The sequence below is a fragment of the Sciurus carolinensis genome, chromosome 11 (genome assembly GCF_902686445.1).
Source record: "Sciurus carolinensis chromosome 11, mSciCar1.2, whole genome shotgun sequence".
In the NCBI taxonomy this organism is placed as follows: Eukaryota; Metazoa; Chordata; class Mammalia; order Rodentia; family Sciuridae; genus Sciurus; species Sciurus carolinensis.
Genome location: NC_062223.1, coordinates 18,907,908 through 18,928,613, shown reverse-complemented (window position 1 = coordinate 18,928,613; position 20,706 = coordinate 18,907,908). Strand labels below are relative to the sequence as shown.

General features: G+C 37.1%; 2 protein-coding genes across 2 annotated transcripts; one reads left to right on the top strand and one right to left on the bottom strand.

Annotated features, from left to right (window-relative positions):
* Nucleotides 1-2,384: 2,384 nt before the first annotated feature.
* On the bottom strand, nt 2,385-3,332 carry LOC124960593 (olfactory receptor 1020). The gene has a single exon (XM_047519452.1). It carries the CDS (start codon nt 3,324-3,326, stop codon nt 2,385-2,387), a length of 942 nt encoding a protein of 313 aa, XP_047375408.1. The 5' UTR covers nt 3,327-3,332.
* Nucleotides 3,333-18,238: 14,906 nt separating this feature from the next.
* LOC124960484 (olfactory receptor 1019) lies at nt 18,239-19,171 on the top strand. Its single transcript, XM_047519274.1, has one exon. The coding sequence runs from the start codon at nt 18,239-18,241 to the stop codon at nt 19,169-19,171; it is 933 nt and encodes a 310-aa protein (XP_047375230.1).
* The last annotated feature ends 1,535 nt before the right edge of the window (nt 19,172-20,706 follow it).

The window sequence follows — 20,706 nt, the reverse complement described above, 5'->3', positions numbered from 1 at the left end:
GTAGCTTAACTTCCTGAGCACAAGAACCTATATAATAAACATGTTTAGCTAGTTCTGGGTCACTGTTCCTACATCAGAGAACAGTGTCTGGCCTGGCCCCAGCTTCACCTAAAAATGTCTCTGTGTTTTTCTTAATATCCTGTTGCCCCTCCTGGAGATCTTTCCTTATTGTTGTGCAGGTCATGGCACAAAATAAAAGTGGGACATAGTATGGAGAATATGGACTCTGAGGGAGTAGGGAAAATGAGGAAATTAATGGTGAACTTCATTGCCAATGGGACAGAGAAGTAAGTTGATACTGGTTAGGACTTCCAGTCCAGGAAATTATTAAGAAGATTGATATTAGATAATATTTGCAAACAATCAAGGGATTGCTTAGGGAGAGAAGAATACGATTTCAGAAATTAAGTCCATGAAAGGCCCACAAAATGTGAAAGAACTGGTTTCAGATAGAAAAGTCACATGTCCACCATGACAGGAGAGCAGGGAGAACGAATGTGTAAGGATTTAGAGGTGTAAGATAAAGTATAAGGTAATATCAGCAAAAAAGCGTGGAGGGTTTACCTGAGCTGTATGAAGCAGTTTCAGTAGAGGATACAGCAAAGAAACAATTGAACTTTCCTGGGTTAGTGTTTAGTAAGATGGTATTTGGAAAGAGAAGAAAGTGGAACCATTGAATTGGGAATGATCAAAAGCAAGTCCTTCCTTGATGGACCATGGAATCTCAACTAGACAATGAGGAAATTCATACTGAAGTGTGGTGATGGATAGTGATGAAGTGTCAATTTCCTTAGATTGATGAATAAAAATAAGTAAAAAGATGGATGTTATGGCATATTAACTAGAATAGAAGAAAAAGTTAGCAGACTGAAAATCATGAGACCATTTAAGATATCTTTGAGATAAACCTTGGTTAAATGTTGAAAATGGAAATTGTGGTGAAATGAGAGGACTGCTTATGGTGGTCAGGGTGAGATATTAGCTCCTTTGTGGGCTCCAACAAATGTTTCGGGGGTGAATTTTCATGGAATGTTTCCAAATCAATACTTAAATCTCCTTTGACTTGCATTTTTCTCATCAAGAAAAGTTGTGGTCCCATTGCTCCAACAGTGATGCTTCCCCACTAAACTGAAGTAAGTGATTTAATTTGACTGAAGTTTTTTGAAAATTACAAGAAACTTTGGAAGGAGCAGAAACAAAAAGTTCAAGTGCATCGATATATAACCAAATGTTCCATTTAATACACAAGTTTAGTAAAATGTTCCATATTATTTCTGTGGTTTCCATATTATTAAAATACCTGATAAGACTTTTATGTACCTTATTTGGTATCCTCCCATGTGATTTATGGTGCCATTATCTGTAGTGAAGACTCTGGAACTACCCAGGGACCCAGGGGTGCCTTTCATGGTTGAAGCATTTACAATTCCAGCTTCCAGGTGTTTTTGCAGCTGACAGTTCACATCTAACTTCTGCTGTTAGAATTCCCTCTCCTGAAAGATTGCCTTGCCCAAGATTATACATCCTCGTAGTTAGTGACTCATGTCCCAAACTGGGCATGTGGAGTTACAAGTTTCACACAACTCAGCTCCAGCATTCCTATGAGAGCAACTGAGCCCTCTTTTGAAGGTTATCATACTTCATCTTCTTTTGCCCATCATGCTTCCCTCCCAATACAGGTGTTGTTCCTGAGTTTGCTCTCCAATAAATTTCCTGCATACAAATGTTTGCCTTAGAGTCTGTTTGCCTTGAATCCAAACAAAAACACTAAGGGATATATGACAAATCCAAGACTGAAAAAGCTAAATATTGAAATTGAAACATGGGCTCAAGTCAGCTAATTCCAATTTTTTTTTGTTTTAAATTTTTTAAATTGTTCTAATTAGTTGTACATGACAGTAGGATGCACTTATACATTTTTATAGATCATGCATAAATGGAGTATAATTTCTTATTTTTCTGATTATACATGTTGTAGGATCACATCAGTCATGCAGCCATACATGTACATGAGGTAATGTCTGTTTCACTCTACTATCATTCCTACTTCCATGGCCCTTCCCCTCCCTTCTTCCCTCTACCTAATATAAAATAAAATAACTCTCTTGTTCCCAACCCACGTCCCACCCCTTATTGTGAGTTAGCATCCGCATATCAGAGAAAACATTTGGCAGTGTTTTGATACTTTTACTGGTCACCACCATCACCCAACCAGTCAATGCATCTGATGGGCCCAATATAGACACACTTCAGACACTAGGAGATTAACAAATATGTCTCATTTGATATCATCTACTTGAAGATAAAGAGTTTAAATGATTAGCTAATAAAATTAATATGAATATATATTTCTTCTACATAAAATGAGCGTCAGTAACATGAACTTACAGTATGTGTTTCTGTAAGATCTTTTTCACGGCCTCCTTCACATCTTTATTTTTCAAACTGTAGATGAGGGGATTTAGCATGGGAATGATTACTGTATAAAACACAGAGACAACCTTGTCTTGCTCCATTGAGTAGCTGGATGTGGGTCGCAAATACATGAAGAGAATGGTCCCAAAGAAAGTGGTGACCGCCACAAGGTGGGAGGCACAGGTGGAAAAGGCTTTGCGCCTTCCCTCTCCTGAACGCATCTTCAGTATGGCAATGAGGATGCACAGGTAGGAAATGAGAACAGTCACAACACAGCTGATGACTTGAAAACTGGAGAAAACCATGATCACAATGCCATTGATGTGGGTGTCCGAGCAAGAGAGTTTGAGCAAGGGTGGGGTGTCACAGTAGAAGTGGTTGATCCTGTTAGAGCCACAAAAGGACAATCTGAAAGTCATCCCTGTGTGGATGGCTGCATTTCCAAAACCTGCAAGGAAGCAAGTACCCACTAACGAGAAACAAATTCTCCCAGACATGAGAACTGGGTAGAGCAGGGGGTTCCAAATGGCTGCATAGCGATCATATGCCATCATGGCCAGCAGGAAGCACTCAGTTCCCAGGAAGGAGCCAAAGAAGTAGAACTGGGCAGCACACCCATTAAAAGAAATGGACTTGTCCGCAGCCACGAGGTTCACCAGCATCTTAGGTGTGACGGAAGAAGAGTAAGAGGCATCAACAAAGGACAGGCTGCTGAGAAAGAAGTACATGGGGGTGTGGAGGTGAGGATCCATCTTGATCAATGCCATCATGCCCAGATTACCCACCATGGTTGCCACGTAGATGGACAGAAACAATGCAAAGAGGACACCTTGCAGGTGGAGATTGTCTGAGAGTCCCAAGAGGACAAATTCTGTCACTTCTGTTAGATTTCTTCTCTGGATCTCTTTCATGAGTATGATCACCTGAACAGCAATAAGAGAGAAGATGGGACACTGCATTTGGTCTGATGATTACATGACAGATCTGTAAAAGTATTTCAGTGCCTTATATAGATTCTAAAGGAAGAGGGAAAAGTAAAGAGCACAGTAAAACAGTATGTTCTACCTGTTGTCAAGTAAAAATCCTGGATCTTGACAGTAGGTGTGTGGCCTACTAATCACCCTGAGATGATTGACTACACTCTAAGTTTCTTAGGGCCTTGATATGTTGCTGGGACTGGCTATGAATACTCAAATCTCTTGCCTCAGTCTCCAGTACTGTGAGGACTACGGGCATGTGCCACCATGCCTATCTGATTAAACTATCTTAAGAGATTAATGTATTTATTATTTATGGTAATTAATTTAATTGATAAATTAATATACTCTGTACACCTTCTGGAAAGAGAATAGAATAAATTTTAGACCATCTAATATTCATTTTCAGTTAAAAAAAAAAGAATTAATTAAATACATTAAAAGTAGCAATATTAGTCAACAGTGCCAAGCAAGGCAAATAGCTTGATCCCAAGGAGTTGGGTATTTGAAATTTTATGGTCAGAAATAGAGAATATCCCATGTGGTCAATATGGTTTCAATCTCACCCCCAACTTTCAAGAATCAGCAAGTGCAAAGCAGAAAAACGTCAGTTAAATTTTAGAATTCTTAATGATTCACTTCAGTACTTAGAATAGCAGTTTGTGAGAATAAGTAGAAATCCCTGGTGGAAATTATTTAAGTAGCTGAGACAATGAAATCTCCTAACATTTAGATTCACAGGATCATAACAGAAACTACAGCAGGTTATGGTGAGGGTAGATTAGGATAATCTAATATAAATCTCAAAAAGATAGAAAAAATATTTTGAATATTTTAACCATATCGAAGTACATTTTCAAAGAACTGGATATGTTCAAACTGGCTTCAGTATTATACAATGGAAACACATATGAATATATCACATGATACCCAGTTTAGATATACAATTTTTATATTTTATCTATCAGTTAAAATGAATTTAATTAATAGTAGTTTTAACAAGCCACCAGAATTAGAAAATATCAGAAGTCATACATTAAACTTATAGTAACCATATTAAATTAGGGGAATAATTTAACATCAGGTTATTTAAGGGGAAATAAGATTTTTCCTTCAAAGTTCTAATAAAGCCAGATATAGGATGAAAAAGAAATCTCGACAGCAATGCCCAGCCTAGATCTTCCAAGTAAAATTTTGGATAACACCTATCAGTGAAATTATTCTTCAATTTTTTCACTCAAATCCTGCACCCCTTTCATGACCTCAGATTTATAAATAGTAGATTCAACTGTGCCAGCCTAGCCATCAAGATGTAGCTAAGAAGTTAAAACGAAATTCTAAATCGTGTATCAGCCAGAGAAAGTAATTATTTACTACTGTCTAAAATTAATACATGAAATCAACATTACTCAATACTCTGCTCAAATAGGAGATAAAGAGTCCACGGAAGCCAGGTGGGGGGAAGAGTGGGCAGGAGCTGACACCACAGGTACCCACACTGCCATACAAGAAGGGTCTCCTAATGCTCTGCTCAACCTAGTTTCCACTGAGATGAACTCAATAGCATAAGTCATGATAAAACATCATCTTTTCACACAGTAACATATTCAAAGTGTTGTTGCACTTTTTGTCTTAACTGAGCTTGACCACGAATCAGTAAAGAAGATAATTAATATCCCAAGAGTATTCAAAAGATGATCTGTGTTACATGATGCCAACAAATTAAGGGGTTCTTGGCTACTCAGGAGTAGGAATCCTGAGCTACAAAACAGGTTCCTTAATGCCAACATACTTGCTTTGGGGCTGGGGATGCAGTTCAATGGTGGAGAACTTGCCTAGCATACAGAAGGTGCTAGATTCTATCTCCACACAACAACAAAAATAAAATAAAGTAAAATATTTGTTCTTTGTCAATATCACATCACTTATTTCTGCATTTCACTGGTACCATTGGCCAGCCTAGATGCTTTTCTTTGGATTGACCTTGATATTTGACCTTCAAAAACAGCGTCTCCAGAAGTAAGGAGAAAATAATGAAAAAAAAAAAAAGACAGATTTTCTTTCTCTAACAAAAATAGTAAAAAATATATGAAAAAATTAAAAACCTGGCATACTAATAAAGAAATGATCAGTGAAAAGTAACTACTAGTAAAATTCTTAAAGTTTTTCGTTTGATGATTTCTTATGCTGTACAAGCACTCTGCTATTTCTTTCTGTATTATTTTAGTTAAGTCTTATATAATAAGCAATGAAATTCTCTCCTTTTGCAGAGTAGAAATGAAAGGTAAAAAAGATAAGCTTGTGGAAAATCACAAAGTTTGACTAATTTATACTCGGCCAATGTAAATCTCATGTTATTAAATGTGAAACCATTTAAACTTCTTATCAATAATAGATTAGTTATTAATACATATGACATGTGATGGGATTATTTTCAGAGCTTAATAGCTCAGAATACACTCAATTACTTTAATAAGTCATATTTTCTGCTAAAAACTATGAATATTATTGCTGAAATTGTCTTTCTTAGAATTCACATTTATTAATATGCATTATTAGCAAAATATGATTTGTTTTACATACAGTGTGAATTACATGCTTCCATTTCCTCACAATTTTGACAAATTTATTTCCTGTTTCTCTATGATATTCTCCCTCATACTGTTGAGATTTTGCAACCAAACTTCCAGCCCAGTGAGAATTACTTGAATTTTCATTTCAAAGAATTTCTGAAAATAACTGTGATTTCCTGAGATATTTCTGGTGGGTAAAAAGTCCATATCAATCATAATAGTTGCTGCTGTTTATATTTATCCTAATGATGTACAGATATCTTATCAATAAAATGGATGTAACACTTATTTAACATAATTTCTTAGTCACTTGGTGCTTCTGGAACTTTGGGTCCAAGGACAATTAAGGAAATGAAGAGCAAAATGGAGTTTTCTTCTAGTGAGTAAGTTAAGTGAACAGAACTCTTAATATCTTTTCCTTACCTTTTACAACTGCTTGACTGTTATTTTATTCCTTTGCTTGTCCCTCTTCCATACCTAAATTCACTAAAAAACAATCAGAAAAAAACACATGACTCCTTCTTAGAGAAGACATTCATTGTCAATGTCCCAAGGTAAGCACAACCAGAGTGGATTTAGAGACCACACATCGCATATGTAGGATGCCAAAACTACTCTGCATTCAGCAGTCTTTCCTTTCTTTCACTTCTTTGTAAATACAAATACCCCAAATTACTACATGAGGATAGAGTACCTTTCAAAATATAAAGTTTATCTCTGCAGTGCAGCTACAATTCAGTTTAGTTTTTTCCAGTTACAGAGTCTTAGGAAGAGGCTCCAGAGTATACATCCTAACACTGAAGTAGGATATATTTCTTATTGACTTTGGGGACTTTGCCCCTTGGGTTTCCTCATTGTAATCTACTCACTCTTCCCCTCTGAAATTAAGGAAATTACATCTCCTTCATATTTCTCTCCTTTACCCTTGGAATACGTGAGCCCAGAGGAGAATGAATTTCGAGTCCCATGTACCTAACCACCATTATGCAACCTTCTTCTGTCTCTTCTGAGAAGCTCCCTTGGGAAGAATTGAAAGAGTGCTCAAAATTGCAGTTTCACTGTACCTCTGGATCTGCTCTTTATGTGGGCTGTCTACACATGAGACCTTAGGCTACCTGGGAAATATCCAAGGAACTGAGTGGAGGAGACACAAGGGGAAAGAAAAGAAAACAGGCGTATTTTGAACTTGGAATCCTAGGTCTGTGGAATCGAGATTGTGAGAGTTTGTCTATTTCACTAAGTCTCTCTGTACCCAGGCATTTTCATTTCTAATGACTCAGGTGAGTCTAGAGACAGAATAATGAATGTGAATTGCGGCATCAAGTATATGTAGAAAATCAATGATCTTCCCTTACCCTAACAAACTCTTGCCCACTCTCCAGAAGAAGAAATAGTTATCAACCCACATAGACAAGATTGAGATGCACAAGAAACTCCATCCTCCAAATACATCTTCTGTGTAAGGGGCTCCAAGACTGACACCAATTGATCAATATCTAATAATGATTTACCTTATTTAGGTTACTTTGATAAAATTAATTTATTTCAGTTTCATTTAATTAATAAAATTTGCAATAAATGAAGAACTCAAATACTAAAAAGATGTACTGTTTATCTCTGCAATTTGGAGGAGAAATATTTGCATGACTTTGGTTAAATCTAAATCTCCAGTGTTTGCTTATTTGTTTTATTGATGCATGGTAGTGAAAGTAAATTAAGCTCCTATCAATGCCGAGTATGAAACATAACAGGCAAAAAATGAGGAGTTACTAAAAATACCAAATAATTCCCATCTAAGTGTGGATTAGTTGTTCCTTGGAAACCAACTGTGATAAATTGAGATTGAAGTTTTGGAGTTGGTGTATGGGTGGGGTTGGAAGTCATCACATAACACTAAGAAGTGAGTGTAAGAGACACAGGATATGAGAAGATTAGGTAACATCAGAGATCAGAGTAGGGAAATGAGACCTGGACTACAAAGGAGGAATTGGGTCAAAGATGGGATAAGCAATGGAACCCAGTTACTCCCAGGCTATGAATCAGGACATCCAAAAGAACTTGGAATAAGAAGATGATAGCTCATTTCTATTTTACCTTGAGTGTTATCAAAGAAGCACCAGGTGATGCTACATCTCCCTGAAATGAATGGGACCAATCAAAAATTAGCATGAAATGTTATATTTATGGAACTTATGAAGAATTCACACTGGATACAGGATACAAGGAATGGATCTATAGGAATAGATTACTGACAGTTAAGTCACAATTAATTTGTACTAAGAGCCAACCATGAAATCCTCTTCCTTTTCTTTCTCTCCCTCTGTCTCTCTCTGTCTCTCCTCCCCTTTATTTTGACCAAATTTCACATGTCAGAAAGGATAAGAGAACAGTGGAATAAATCTGACCTAGCTTTCCTACACACATGCATGAATATACCACAACGAATCTCACCATCATGTTCATTCCCAGGACACTAACTTAAAAAAATAATCTAAAAGTGATTAACAGAAATATCAGTAGAGGGAGGGAGCAAGGCAGGAGGTAGAGGGGAAGGGTAGGGAGAAGAGAAAACTGAGGTTGAAATGGATCAAATTATATTCCTTATCTTTACAATTATGTCACAATGAATCACAATGTTTTGAATAAATAAACAGAATCAATGGGGAAAAAAATAAAAATCATGGGACCCTTAAATCCAGCAACCAAGCAATGAGAACTTACTGAGCAACTAACAGACATAATGTTGACTAATAAAGATGGGATCTCCACTCTAGAGGAGATTAGGCATTCATATGAATTATTAATGAAGGTGAGAACTTATTTATCCAGTCCTCTACCCAGTCATCAGTAGGAGAAACCTGAGCCAAATTATAATAGCAACTAATATTTACTATACAGGTGCTACTTGCAGAGTACCCTCCTGAACATGAGAGTTTTGTCACCCCAACCCTAGGTAAGTCAACCAGCACTTTGTAAAGAAACTTGTTCAAGTAGTAGATTCAAATCAGAGTGGGGATTCAGGCACAGGTTTATTCTTACTCCAGAATGTGCATTGCTAACCATTTGGGTTGCTGTAGCCCCAAAATACCAAAAAAGGATACTAAATATATCTTCTCCCTTAAATATGAATAACAAATAAGCTATAATCACTAACAACTTATTCACCTCTTTTGTTAGGTTGATTCCAAAGTATTTTATGTATTTTTTGAGGCTATTGTAAATGGGGTCGTTTTCCTAATTTCTCTTGCAGTGGATTTCTCACTGATGTGTAGAAATGCATTTGATTTGTGAGTATTGATTTTATATCCTGCTACTTTGCTGAATTCACTTATTAGTTCTAGAAGTTTTCTGGTGGAATTTTTTGGATCTTCTAAATATAGAATCATATCATCAACAAATAGTGATAATTTGAGTTCTTCTTTTCCTATTTATATCCCTTTAATTTCTTTCATCTGTCTAATTGCTCTGGCTAGATTTTCCAGTACTATGCTGCAGAGAAGTGGTGAAAAAGGGAATCTCTGTCTTGTTCCAGTTTTTAGAGGGAATGTTTTCAATTTTTCTCCATTTAGAATGAGGTTGGCTTTGGGCTCAGCATGGCTAGCTTTTACAATGTTGAGGCATGCTCCTACTATCCCTAGTTTTTCTAGTGTTTGGAACATGAAGGGGTATTGTATTTAGTTAAATGATTTTTCTGTATCTATTGAGATGATCATATGATTTTTGTCTTTAAGTCCATTGATATGATGAATTACATTTATTTTATACAAGGTTGAAGCAACCTTGTATCCCTGGGATGAAACCCACTTTATAGAGGTGCACTATTTATTAAATATGTTTTTTGTATGTGATTTGCCAAAATTTTATTGAGAATTTTTGCTTCTATGTTTATCAGGGATATTGGTCTGAAGTTTTCTTTCATTGATGTGTCTTTGTCTGGTTTTGGTATCAGGGTGATACTAGACTCACAGAATAAGTTTGGAAGGGTTCCCTCCTTTTCTGTTTCATGGAATAATTTGAGGAGTATTGGCATTAATTCTTCTTTGAAGGTCTTGTATAACTCAGTTGAGAATCTGTTTGGTCCTGAGTTCTACGATTAAGACTACAGAACACTAAAGAAAGAAATTGAAGATCTTAGAAGATGGAAGGATCCCCTGTGCTCTTGGATAGATAGAATTAATATTGACAAAATAGCCATACTTCCAAAAGGGTTATACAGTTTTAATGCAATTTCTATTAAAATCCCAAAGACATTCTTTTCTTTTTAATTATTTATTTATTTTTAAATTTTTTACAGACTGCATTTTGATTCATTGTACACAAATGGGGTACATTATTTCATTACTATGCTTGTACACCATGTATATTCATACAATTTGTGTAATCATACATGTACATAGGGTAATGATGTCTGTCTCATTCCACCATTTTTCATACCCCCCTCCCTTTCATTTCCTTCTACATAATCTAAAGTTACTCCATTCTTCTCTCACTCCCCACCCCCCACCCCCATTATATATCATTCTCCACTTATCAGGGAAAACATTCAGCCTTTGGTTTTTTGGGATTGTCTTATTTCATTTAGCATGATATTCTCCAATTCCATCCATTTATTTGCAAATGTCATAATAATATTCTTCCTTATGACTGAATAATATTCCATTGTGTATATACACGACAGTTTCTTTATCCATTCATCTGTTGAAGGGCATCTAGGTTGGTTCCACAATCTAGCTATTGTGAATTGAGCTGCTACAAATATTGATGTGACTGCATTACTGTAGTATGCTATTTTTAAAGTCCTTTGTGTATAAACCAAGGAGTGGGATAACTGAGTCAAAAGGTGGGTCCATTCCAAGTTTTCTGAGGATTCTCCACACTGCCTTCCACAGTGGTTGCATGAATTTGCAACTCCACCAGCAATGTAAAAGTGTGCCTTTTTCCCCACATCCATGCCAACATCTATTATTGTTTGTGTTCTTGATAATAGCCATTCTAATTGGAGTAAGAAGAAATCTTACAGTTGTTTTAATTTGCATCTCTCTAATTACTAGAGATGTTGAACACTTTTACATATATTTATTAATTGCCTATGTGTCTTCTTTTGTAAAGTGTGTGTCCAGTTCCTTGGCCCATTTATTGAATGGGTACTTTGAATTATTCATGTAAAGTTTTGTAAGTTCATTATAAATTGTGGAGATTAGTGCTCTATCTGAAGTGCATATGGAAAAGATTTTCTCCCACTCTGTTTCCTCTCTTTGCACATTATTGATTGTATCCTTTGCTGAGAAAGAGAGTAGGCCCCAATGACATTCTTCATGGAGCTAGAAAAAGCAATAATGAAATCCATTTGGAAAAATAAGAGACCCAGAATAACCCAAGCAATCCTTAGCAAGAAGAATGAAGCAGGAGGCATCACAATACCAGAACTTAACCTATACTACAGAGCAATAGTAACAAAAATAGTATGGTATTTGCACCAAAATAGATTTGTAGGTCAATGGTACAGAATAGAAGACACATAGACAAACCCACATAAATACAGGGGGTTTTCTTTCTTTGTTTGTTCTTGGTACTGGGGATTGCACTCAAGGACACTGAACCACTGAGCCATATCCCCAACCCTCAGTTATCTCACACTAAACACAGGCACCAGAAATATACATTGGAGAAAAGTTAACCTCTTCAACAAAAGGTACTGGGAAAACTGGAAATCCATAGCAAAATGAATTTCAAACTCTATCTCTCACCCTGCACAAAAATCAACTCAAAGTGGATCAAAAACATAGGCACTTGAATAAAGAGGCCCTTCACCTAAGAGCAGAAAAAATGGTTCAAATATTCACCGTGTCGGCTTAGGATCTGACTTCCTAACAAGACTCCCTAAAGCACAAGAAGTAAAATCAAGAATCAGTAAATGGGATGGATTCAAACTAAACAGCTGCTTCTTAGAAAAGGAAACAATCAATAACATGAAGAGAGAACCTTCAGAATGGGAGAAAATCTTTACCACCCACACCTCAGATAGAGCACTAATCTCCAGGATATAAAAAGAACTCAAAATCTTAGCACCAAAAAAACCCCCAAATAACATAATCAATAAAAGTGCTAAGGAACTGAACAGACACTTTACAGAAGAAGAAATACAATTAATCAACAAATACATGAAAAAATGTTCATCATCTTTAGCAATTAGAAAAATGCAAATCAAAACTGTTCTAAAATGCATCTCACTCTTTTCAGAATGGAATTCATACAAGGAACAATAATTGTTGGCAAGGATGTGGGGGAAAAGGTACACTCATACATTTGCTAGTGGGACTGCAAATTGGTGCAACCACCTGTAAAGCAATATGGAGATTCCTCCGAAAACATTGAATGGAATCTTCATTTGACCCAGATATCCCACTCCTCAGTTTATAACCAAAAGACTTAAAATCAACATAGTAGAGTGATGTAGCCACATCAATGTTTATAAAAGCTGAATTCACAATAGCTAAACTATGGTACCAACCTAAACAACCTTCAACAGATGAATGCATAAAGAAAATGTGGTGTAAATACACAATGGAATATTAGCCTTAAAGAAGAATGAAATTATGACATTTGCCAGTAAATGGATGGAGCTGGAGAACATCATGCTAAGCGAGATAAGCCAAACCCAAAAAAGCAAAGGCTGAATGTTTTCTCTGATAAATGAATGCTATTCCATAATGGTGTGTGGGGTAGGGAAGAATGAAGGAACGTTGGATTGTGCAGAGGGGAGCGAGGAGAGAGGAAGGGGTGTGGGGATGGGAAGGAATGTGGAATGAAATGGATATTATTACCCTATATACCTGTATGATTACATTACTGGTATAACTGCACCATAGTCAGCCAGAGGATGAGAAAAGGTGCTCTATTTGTGTACAATGTGTCAAAATGCATTCTACTATCATGTATAACAAATGAGAACAAATTAAAAAAAAAAAAAAAAACTTATTCAGTTTCCTCTGGGGAAAACTGGCTGACTGGAGCAACCTGTTGAGAGTCTGGATGAGGCTGGTTGCTGGGAGAAAGGGTGAATGGAAGGTGTTATAGGGGGTAGTAGAATGGTTCAATGTCCCACTTAGTGCACTTCATCTCCTCTTGGTTGAAAGGAGTTATTTGACACCAGGTGCCTAGAATCTAAAGGAGGTATCAGTGGAGGAAGTACTTATCCTACAGAAACACTCTGGAAATTTATGATTCCCATAGTGACCGGACAATCAATGCACCACAGAACCAAGTGGATGAGAGGACTGCAAGGTACAGGACAATCTTCAACCACAAAGACTCACTCACACCCATGGGATTGCCAAATATCCCACTAGTTACATATGTACTTGATAGAATTATCGAATGTCAGCCTTAAAGCTTCCTCCGTTTTTACATGTACAAACATTCTAAATATTAAATTGGTGTATTATTGAATGGACTTTATATAAAACAATCTTGTCATGGGGCATTTACTGCATAACTCAAGGAAGAAAATGTCTTAGAGCTTTACCTGCCTTCATCATTTTGGAAATTTGAATCCTGAGCTAGAATGTTGCAAGACTACCTTGGATGCTCATAGGGTAAACTTACATCAGCCTAAATTTTTAGCAGTTAGATTTATGGAGATTTTTCAAACGTGTGCAGTCATTTGACCTTTTTTTCCTTTTGTGACTGGGTCTGATTAATTGTTTATTAAAATAGGCATTATTTTTAATTGAAAAAATAAAAAGAAGGAAGCTCTTCAATCTGCTCATACCTGGGATCTTAAAATTCTCTTTGCCAAAGGAAGCATCCAGTTTCATTCATGTAAAAAAAGGAAAGGAAATGGAAACTCTTTCCCTGAAAGTGAACAAAGGCACATGACTATATCCACAGAGACAGGTATACTGAACTCTGAAGGAATGTTTTTTTAATGTATCCTTCATTTTTCTTCATAGGTAAATGCTGGGTTTTCCAGAGAACTTCTATTAGACTGTGTGCCACTTGAAGTGATTTTTAAACATCAATTCATAATTAATATACTGCAAATAACTGCACAAGTCAATATGCACAATTTGATGGGCTTAGATATATGCAAACATCCATGGCACCATCAGTATTCACAGAGTCCATGGACACATTCAACACCTCCCAGAGATTCCTTGTGTCCTTCTTTTATTTATTCCAAGTAAAATTCACTGTTTAGTTATTTTTCTTTAACCATTATAGTAGTACATTAATGTCACCCTGTAGGACATGAAAAGTACCATCGTCTTTCAAAGAACTTTTACCATCAGCAGAAAGACCTTTCTCAGTCATCCCCAAATCATCCCTGTAGGCATCTTTGACTGCAAAAAGCCCAGGTAGTGCTTACCCAGGTCATGCTTACATTAGATTAAATCATCACTCAAGAGTCTTGAAAAATGTATCCCTGTGTTTATCATTAAGACTGAAGGAAAAGAAAGTGAGGTTCCTCAGGGAACGATAGTTCATCAAATCTTTGAGTCTCCTGTGAATGCAGACAATTATTTCATCATATTTCTTCTGGGAAATTACTTGTGACTCAGAGACATAAATGCCCCCTGCACTCAGGATCAAGGATGGGATGAGTAAGAAGCTCTGAACCAGCTACCAGGGTGATTCATATTTTGGAATTATTCTCAGGATATTTTTTCAGTGCTGCTCCTCAAAGAAGAGGAGACATTCATCCTCTCCCAACAAGTGGGAAACAGGTCAGATCACACTTGGGACAGAAGGGGAAAGAGTTGTGATCTATTTGGGATGAAATATTACACTGCCTGATTCTTCTTCTCAGCACAGATTCTGCTTGACACCAGGTCCCTGACATGTTAAGATTTCAGAAAGAGACATAGGCCATGGGCTTTACTTTTAGTTATCTCATAAGTCTGAATTCATAAAATGGATTGGAGGGTTCTGGGTTATTTATGTTCTCTATCCTATCTAATTAACAGATCCAGAATCTGTATCCAGTGCAGTAATTCACCAAAATCAATTAATTACTGAAATGTAGGACTGCAACTAGAGTCTCCAGATTCCTCTTCCCTTAGTATTCTTTTCATATAAATTCACAAACTCAGGTGATACATAGAAATCTAAAATATATTTGCTCTGAAGTCGCTTCTGTAAAAAATACTTTTGCTGGTCTCGTTAAATATTTCAGTGTGCTATTAAAAAAGAAATATATTCATTTTCTCAATATCTTACCGTTTCTTCAAGGATCAGATGGGTTGAATAGTATGTGAGATTAAAAAGAAAAATGAAGTTTTTCTTTTTCCTTATTAAGTGCTGAGTTTGGATATTATAGCCTACCTTATACTTGTTTTTTTTTTCATATAACAGAAGAGCTATAGATTTAAAAATTATGTCTTCCTAAAGGATAACCAGTCCATGATGCATCAGTTCTATGAAATAAGCACTGGATATGTTTTAGAGTTATGAGTGCACTCATCTACCAAATTAAAACATCAATATTTACACACCATGGTCAAGTGCATTAAGCACTTGCCACATGACAGCTACTAAATCCAGCACTTTATACTCAGTTTAATCAATTTGTGAAAAAAATTATTAAGTTGAGTGTATTAACCCCAAATAACCAATGAAAATCCAAGATACTCCAAGTGGATAAGCAGTGCAGTGGGAAGCAATACTAACAGAGAATAGCATACAATACATTTATCAGACCACTATAAAAGACAACAGGCAAGTGATTTTCAGTTGGTGAAAATTCTCATACCTGCCTCACTTACCCAGAATCTTGCCTCCATAAGACAAGAGTGATTTTCTAATCACATTTTCGAAATGATTGAAATGAATTGAGTGGTGCTTACCCAGCTGTGGGGCAGACTCCTGATTGCTGTTGCTCTGCTCTTACAAGGTATCTCTTACTCTAATTTCTGCAGCCTGGTATAAGCCTACATTGTAGAGACTGAGGTATGACTCTGCTTTCTTATCTATAAAACTATGTAGCTGGCTTCCGTGTTCAATAGGCTTGTTTTCCTCTTGTTGAAGTGGATGGGCATGCTAACAAGTTATGGACACATTGTCATTGTTCCTGGTGGGTTACTCTTAATTTCCTATGTGAAGCATCAGAGAAAAAAATGAACACAGCATCCTCTGGGAAACTCACAGTCCCAGATTCAATTCTGGCCTTACAATAGCTCACAATGTAAAGTCCTCTCAGCATATGTTTCTGTTTCTCAATGAACCTAACCTATGAATGAAGTACTTGTTAACATGTATTAGTAATGAGTTGAACTGGAGTAGGATGAGTACTCTGTCTTTTCAGATATCTGTATCAAGGTATAACTGACAGAATAAATTCAATGTATTGAAAAAATAAAATACAATATGTTTTAGTATATGTATGTATGCATGAAATACACAATACTGTATGCTAATTCATCACACCTAAAAGTTTTCTTGGGCCTTTTCCTTTCCTGCCCCCTGACACCTCTCACACACCTCTTACAAGTACAATCATTGATCTGCTTTCCTCTGCAACGATTGACTGTTTTGCATTTTCTAGATTTTTATGAATGAACCCAGTGTTCTCTTTTTATTTTTTTTTAATATTTTATTTATTTATTTATTTATTTGTCTCTCAGCCTAATTATATTGAGATTCATACACCATGACACATGTATCAATACCTGGTTCCTTTTAATTGTTGAGCAGTGTGTTCCATTCTATGAACACAAGCATTTAGGCTATTTCTAGGTTTTATTTTTTTAATATCTGAATATCAAGTTGGCATATATATATATATATATATATATGTTTAATTTTAAGAGAAATTGTAAAAGTGTCTGCCATCATATGACATAAAATGGTGAAGAAAGATCCCTTCCTTTCCTTTGTTGTGATTCCTTATATTCTATGGAGAGAGTGAAAGCTAGGGTTAAGAGCTTTCATCATTTCTAAATCCTAGGATTTAGAATAACTTATGAATGTCCACAGACCATGCATGACACATTGTACTGCTCTGCCTTCTTTTCTTTCCTGATCAGTAAACCAATTAGAGCCAGTACAGTCTGTCTTCTCCATTTTTAGCTAATGGATGCTACTTATTTTTAAATTATCTGTGTTTGTCTTTTTGTTTGGTTGGTTGACTGGTTGGTTTAATTTTGCACACAGTTCTCAATGTTTCATTTAAGTAGATACTCATCCAACCAACAGGAAAAAAAAATCACAAATGTATGGTCCTGTGTGAACCACTGTATTCCCCTGAGTATGGAACCTTCACTCTTAACACTTGAGATCACTTATGCAATGACTATTGATTAAGCAATACAATTATCCAGAGACTCAGCTGTGCTTTACCTGGTTAAGTTCCATTCCTTACTCCTGAGGACATCTACAGATCAGAAAAGCAAAAGGATTATGTTTGTTCCCATGCATGACAAGAAGAACAAGAAAAGGAAAGTCAGGCACAGAAATAGAGTTACCTTTCATGAAATCACATACGCAGAGAAGGGAATAATGGACTCTAGAGTGAGACAGGCCCAGTTTTACTTCTATCTGATGGTTGTTCACTTTGTTTAAATTGCTTAATATAGAGCCTTGTTCTTCTCATACAGTAGTTGTTAGGATGAAATTATGTCACACTTATAAAGCACTCAGTAAATTTGGGCCCATAGTGAATCCTCAGTAAGTCCTAGCTTTTTAAAAATCATTCTTTTTCACCACCTTATCCTCTATACCTGACCCTCTTCACTAAGTATTTACCCTTCTTGTTCGTGCTTATGATATGTTATACTTTGAGAACCCTGGGTCTTCCATTTCCCTCTCCATCCTTACCTGTGAGGACAATTAATGTGCACATATTATCTACATTTATATTTCCTTTGTTTTAGAAAGATGGAAGTGACCCTCAATACTGATCTTCCTTACTAGTTAGTAAGATGGATAATTGCCCTGGCCACATCAAACATCTGGTGTCAGGAGCTCCAAGGTCACTGGAGAAGCAGAACTCACCATTCCCAAGAAGCTAACATCTGTTCCCGCCTTGTGAGGGCACCAGGAGAAGACAGAACCATCACTTTCACCCAAGTCATTTTGGTCACTCCACCAGTTATGGAATCTGATTAGTGGAAGGAGTTTTTGAGATTCACCCCAAAGAAAGCCTACATTTATTACAGGAATATATATAACATGTGAAGCAGATGATTGCTCTTCTTTAGTTTGAATATTGCTAGCGACAGGAAATTTACTACACTCACCAATAAATCAAATCCAGATATACATACAATCAGAGTAATGGATAAAGAAAACCACTCAACAGTGACGGAGTTTATCTTTATGGGCATCACTCAAGACCCTCAGCTCCAGATCACCTTCTTCGTGGTCTTTCTCATTGTCTACCTGGTCAATGTGGTGGGGAATGTTGGTATGATTATCCTGATCATATCAGATGCTCAGCTGCACACACCCATGTATTTTTTCCTCTGCAACCTCTCCTTTGTTGACCTGGGCTATTCTTCGGCCATTGCCCCCAGGATGTTGGCTGACTTCCTGACAAAGCACAAAGTCATCTCCTTCTCCAGTTGTGCCACGCAGTTTGCTTTCTTTGTAGGTTTTGTGGATGCCGAGTGCTATGTCCTGGCCGCCATGGCCTATGACCGCTTTGTGGCCATCTGTCGACCCCTCCACTACAGCACACTCATGTCTAAGCGGGTCTGCTTGGCTCTTATGCTGGGCTCTTACCTGGCTGGACTAGTGAGCTTAGTAGCCCACACTTCACTCACGTTCAGCCTCAATTACTGCGGTTCCAACATCATCAACCATTTCTTCTGTGAAATCCCACCGCTCCTGGCCCTCTCCTGCTCAGACACCTACATCAGTGAGATTCTGCTGTTCAGTCTGTGCGGCTTCATCGAGTTCAGCACCATCCTCATCATTTTCATCTCTTACTCATTCATCCTCATTGCCATCATCAGAATGCGCTCTGCTGAAGGCCGCCTTAAGGCTTTCTCCACCTGTGGGTCTCACCTTACGGGTGTCACCCTCTTCTACGGCACAGTCATGTTTATGTACCTGAGGCCAACGTCCAGTTACTCCCTGGACCAAGACAAGTGGGCCTCTGTGTTCTACACCATCATCATCCCCATGTTGAACCCCTTGATCTACAGCTTGCGGAACAAGGATGTGAAAGCTGCTTTCAAAAAGCTGTTTGGGAAAAAACCTCAATAATACCAAAAAAACAAAAATTCTGTTTTTGTCAGACATAAACAATTGTGAAAGAAAGGTGGTGGCAGGGGATAGAAAATGCAAATGACCCTTCAATAAACATCACCCATGTTCCCCTCTCCTTGCTGAGTAAATCTAAAATTCTGAAGAGTTTTCTATCACCCTACAATCTGAAAGAAATATAAATTAAATTAATATCTTTAAAGACTTTGGAGCAAGATTCATTAGTTCTGACTTAAATTTGATTCTCATATTTTTAGAAATCGAGGTGGAACTTTATGGGGAAAAATTAGCTAGCCACACAAAAGCATAACTTTTTTTAAAGTGTCATGAGGGATACCAGGTCAAAAGTTGAAAATGTGTCTGCTTTCAAAGTCAGAAAAAATATAGACAAAATCATGGTGAATGGGCTTGGTGCCAAAGATGATTTGGCTTGGTCCGGGTTCCATCCTCTCATGTCAGCAAAACTTACAAGTGCTGGGTGCGTGCCAGGTTCTTAGAGATAGAATTAGAAAACATGCATTGCCAACATGGAGTGTGTTGTACTTAGAGTTGCAGTATTACTGCTTTAAATTGGCTCCCCAACACAAAATTCGGGACTGCTCAGTCTAACAAAAAGAGCTGTAATCTAAGGCAGTTCTGGTTCGCAAGCTGTGTATTAGTTTTTGTGTTCTCGATTTTTCCTTTAATCAAGTGGTTGGTTTCACAAGATCTCTTTGATCTCCTCTGTCTTAAAGAGGTGAACATAGGAATTCTTTTCAACTTCACATACTGATATGCTTTCAGTCCTCAGAGCCCTGGGACTCTGATGCCATAAGAAGGAGCAAGTTTGGAGCCATTTAAAGGCTTTATTCTTTTTTTCAAGATTGCGATGTCTATCAGATTCGTTTATGTGCTCCCAGCTTTAATTTTTTCTCTCTTCAATCTTAGTTAGTCCCTGGCACTTTCTGCAGCTCTCCATGGATTCCACATCATGCCCAGGCAATGTTCAAAGAAGTCTTAATAATCTGATGTGCCAATGAGTGACCAGAAATGTGACTATAGATCCTACTTGCATGGATTTAAGTCTACAAATCTTCAAATAAAACAAAATGTCAAGTAACAGCAATAGGTAAAGGCAGCAGACAGAGATGGAGAAAGCTCACTATATTTGGGGGGCAGGGTGTATGCCACAATTTCACTGTACCAGCAGTTTTAAATATATTTGTGATTGATAATTCTCTCTCAATCCTTCCTCCAGTGTGATGTAATTAAAGGTCAGGGAATTAAAAGCCTTTCCTTAACAGGTAGACCAGTCGTATTCATCATGAAAGGGATCAAAGAGTTTTAAAGTTAAAACTACTGGGACTTGCAAAGTTTTCTAATGGTGCCACTGTGGAAATTGACTTGGTTTACTCAGTCATATCATGAATTTCCAACCATGTCCTTGATACCACACTGTGGGGATAGAACAGCCTGTGGCTGATGGGCAGATATGAAGTTTACAATCCAGACAGAGTCTAGAGGTCTAGCCTTCGGACTCTTTTGCAATCAAATAT

Bases quoted from the DNA above. Each gene is read 5' to 3' on its own strand.
- LOC124960593 (XM_047519452.1), bottom strand. From the start codon at position 3,326: ATGAAAGAGATCCAGAGAAGAAATCTAACAGAAGTGACAGAATTTGTC.
- LOC124960484 (XM_047519274.1), top strand. From the start codon at position 18,239: ATGGATAAAGAAAACCACTCAACAGTGACGGAGTTTATCTTTATGGGC.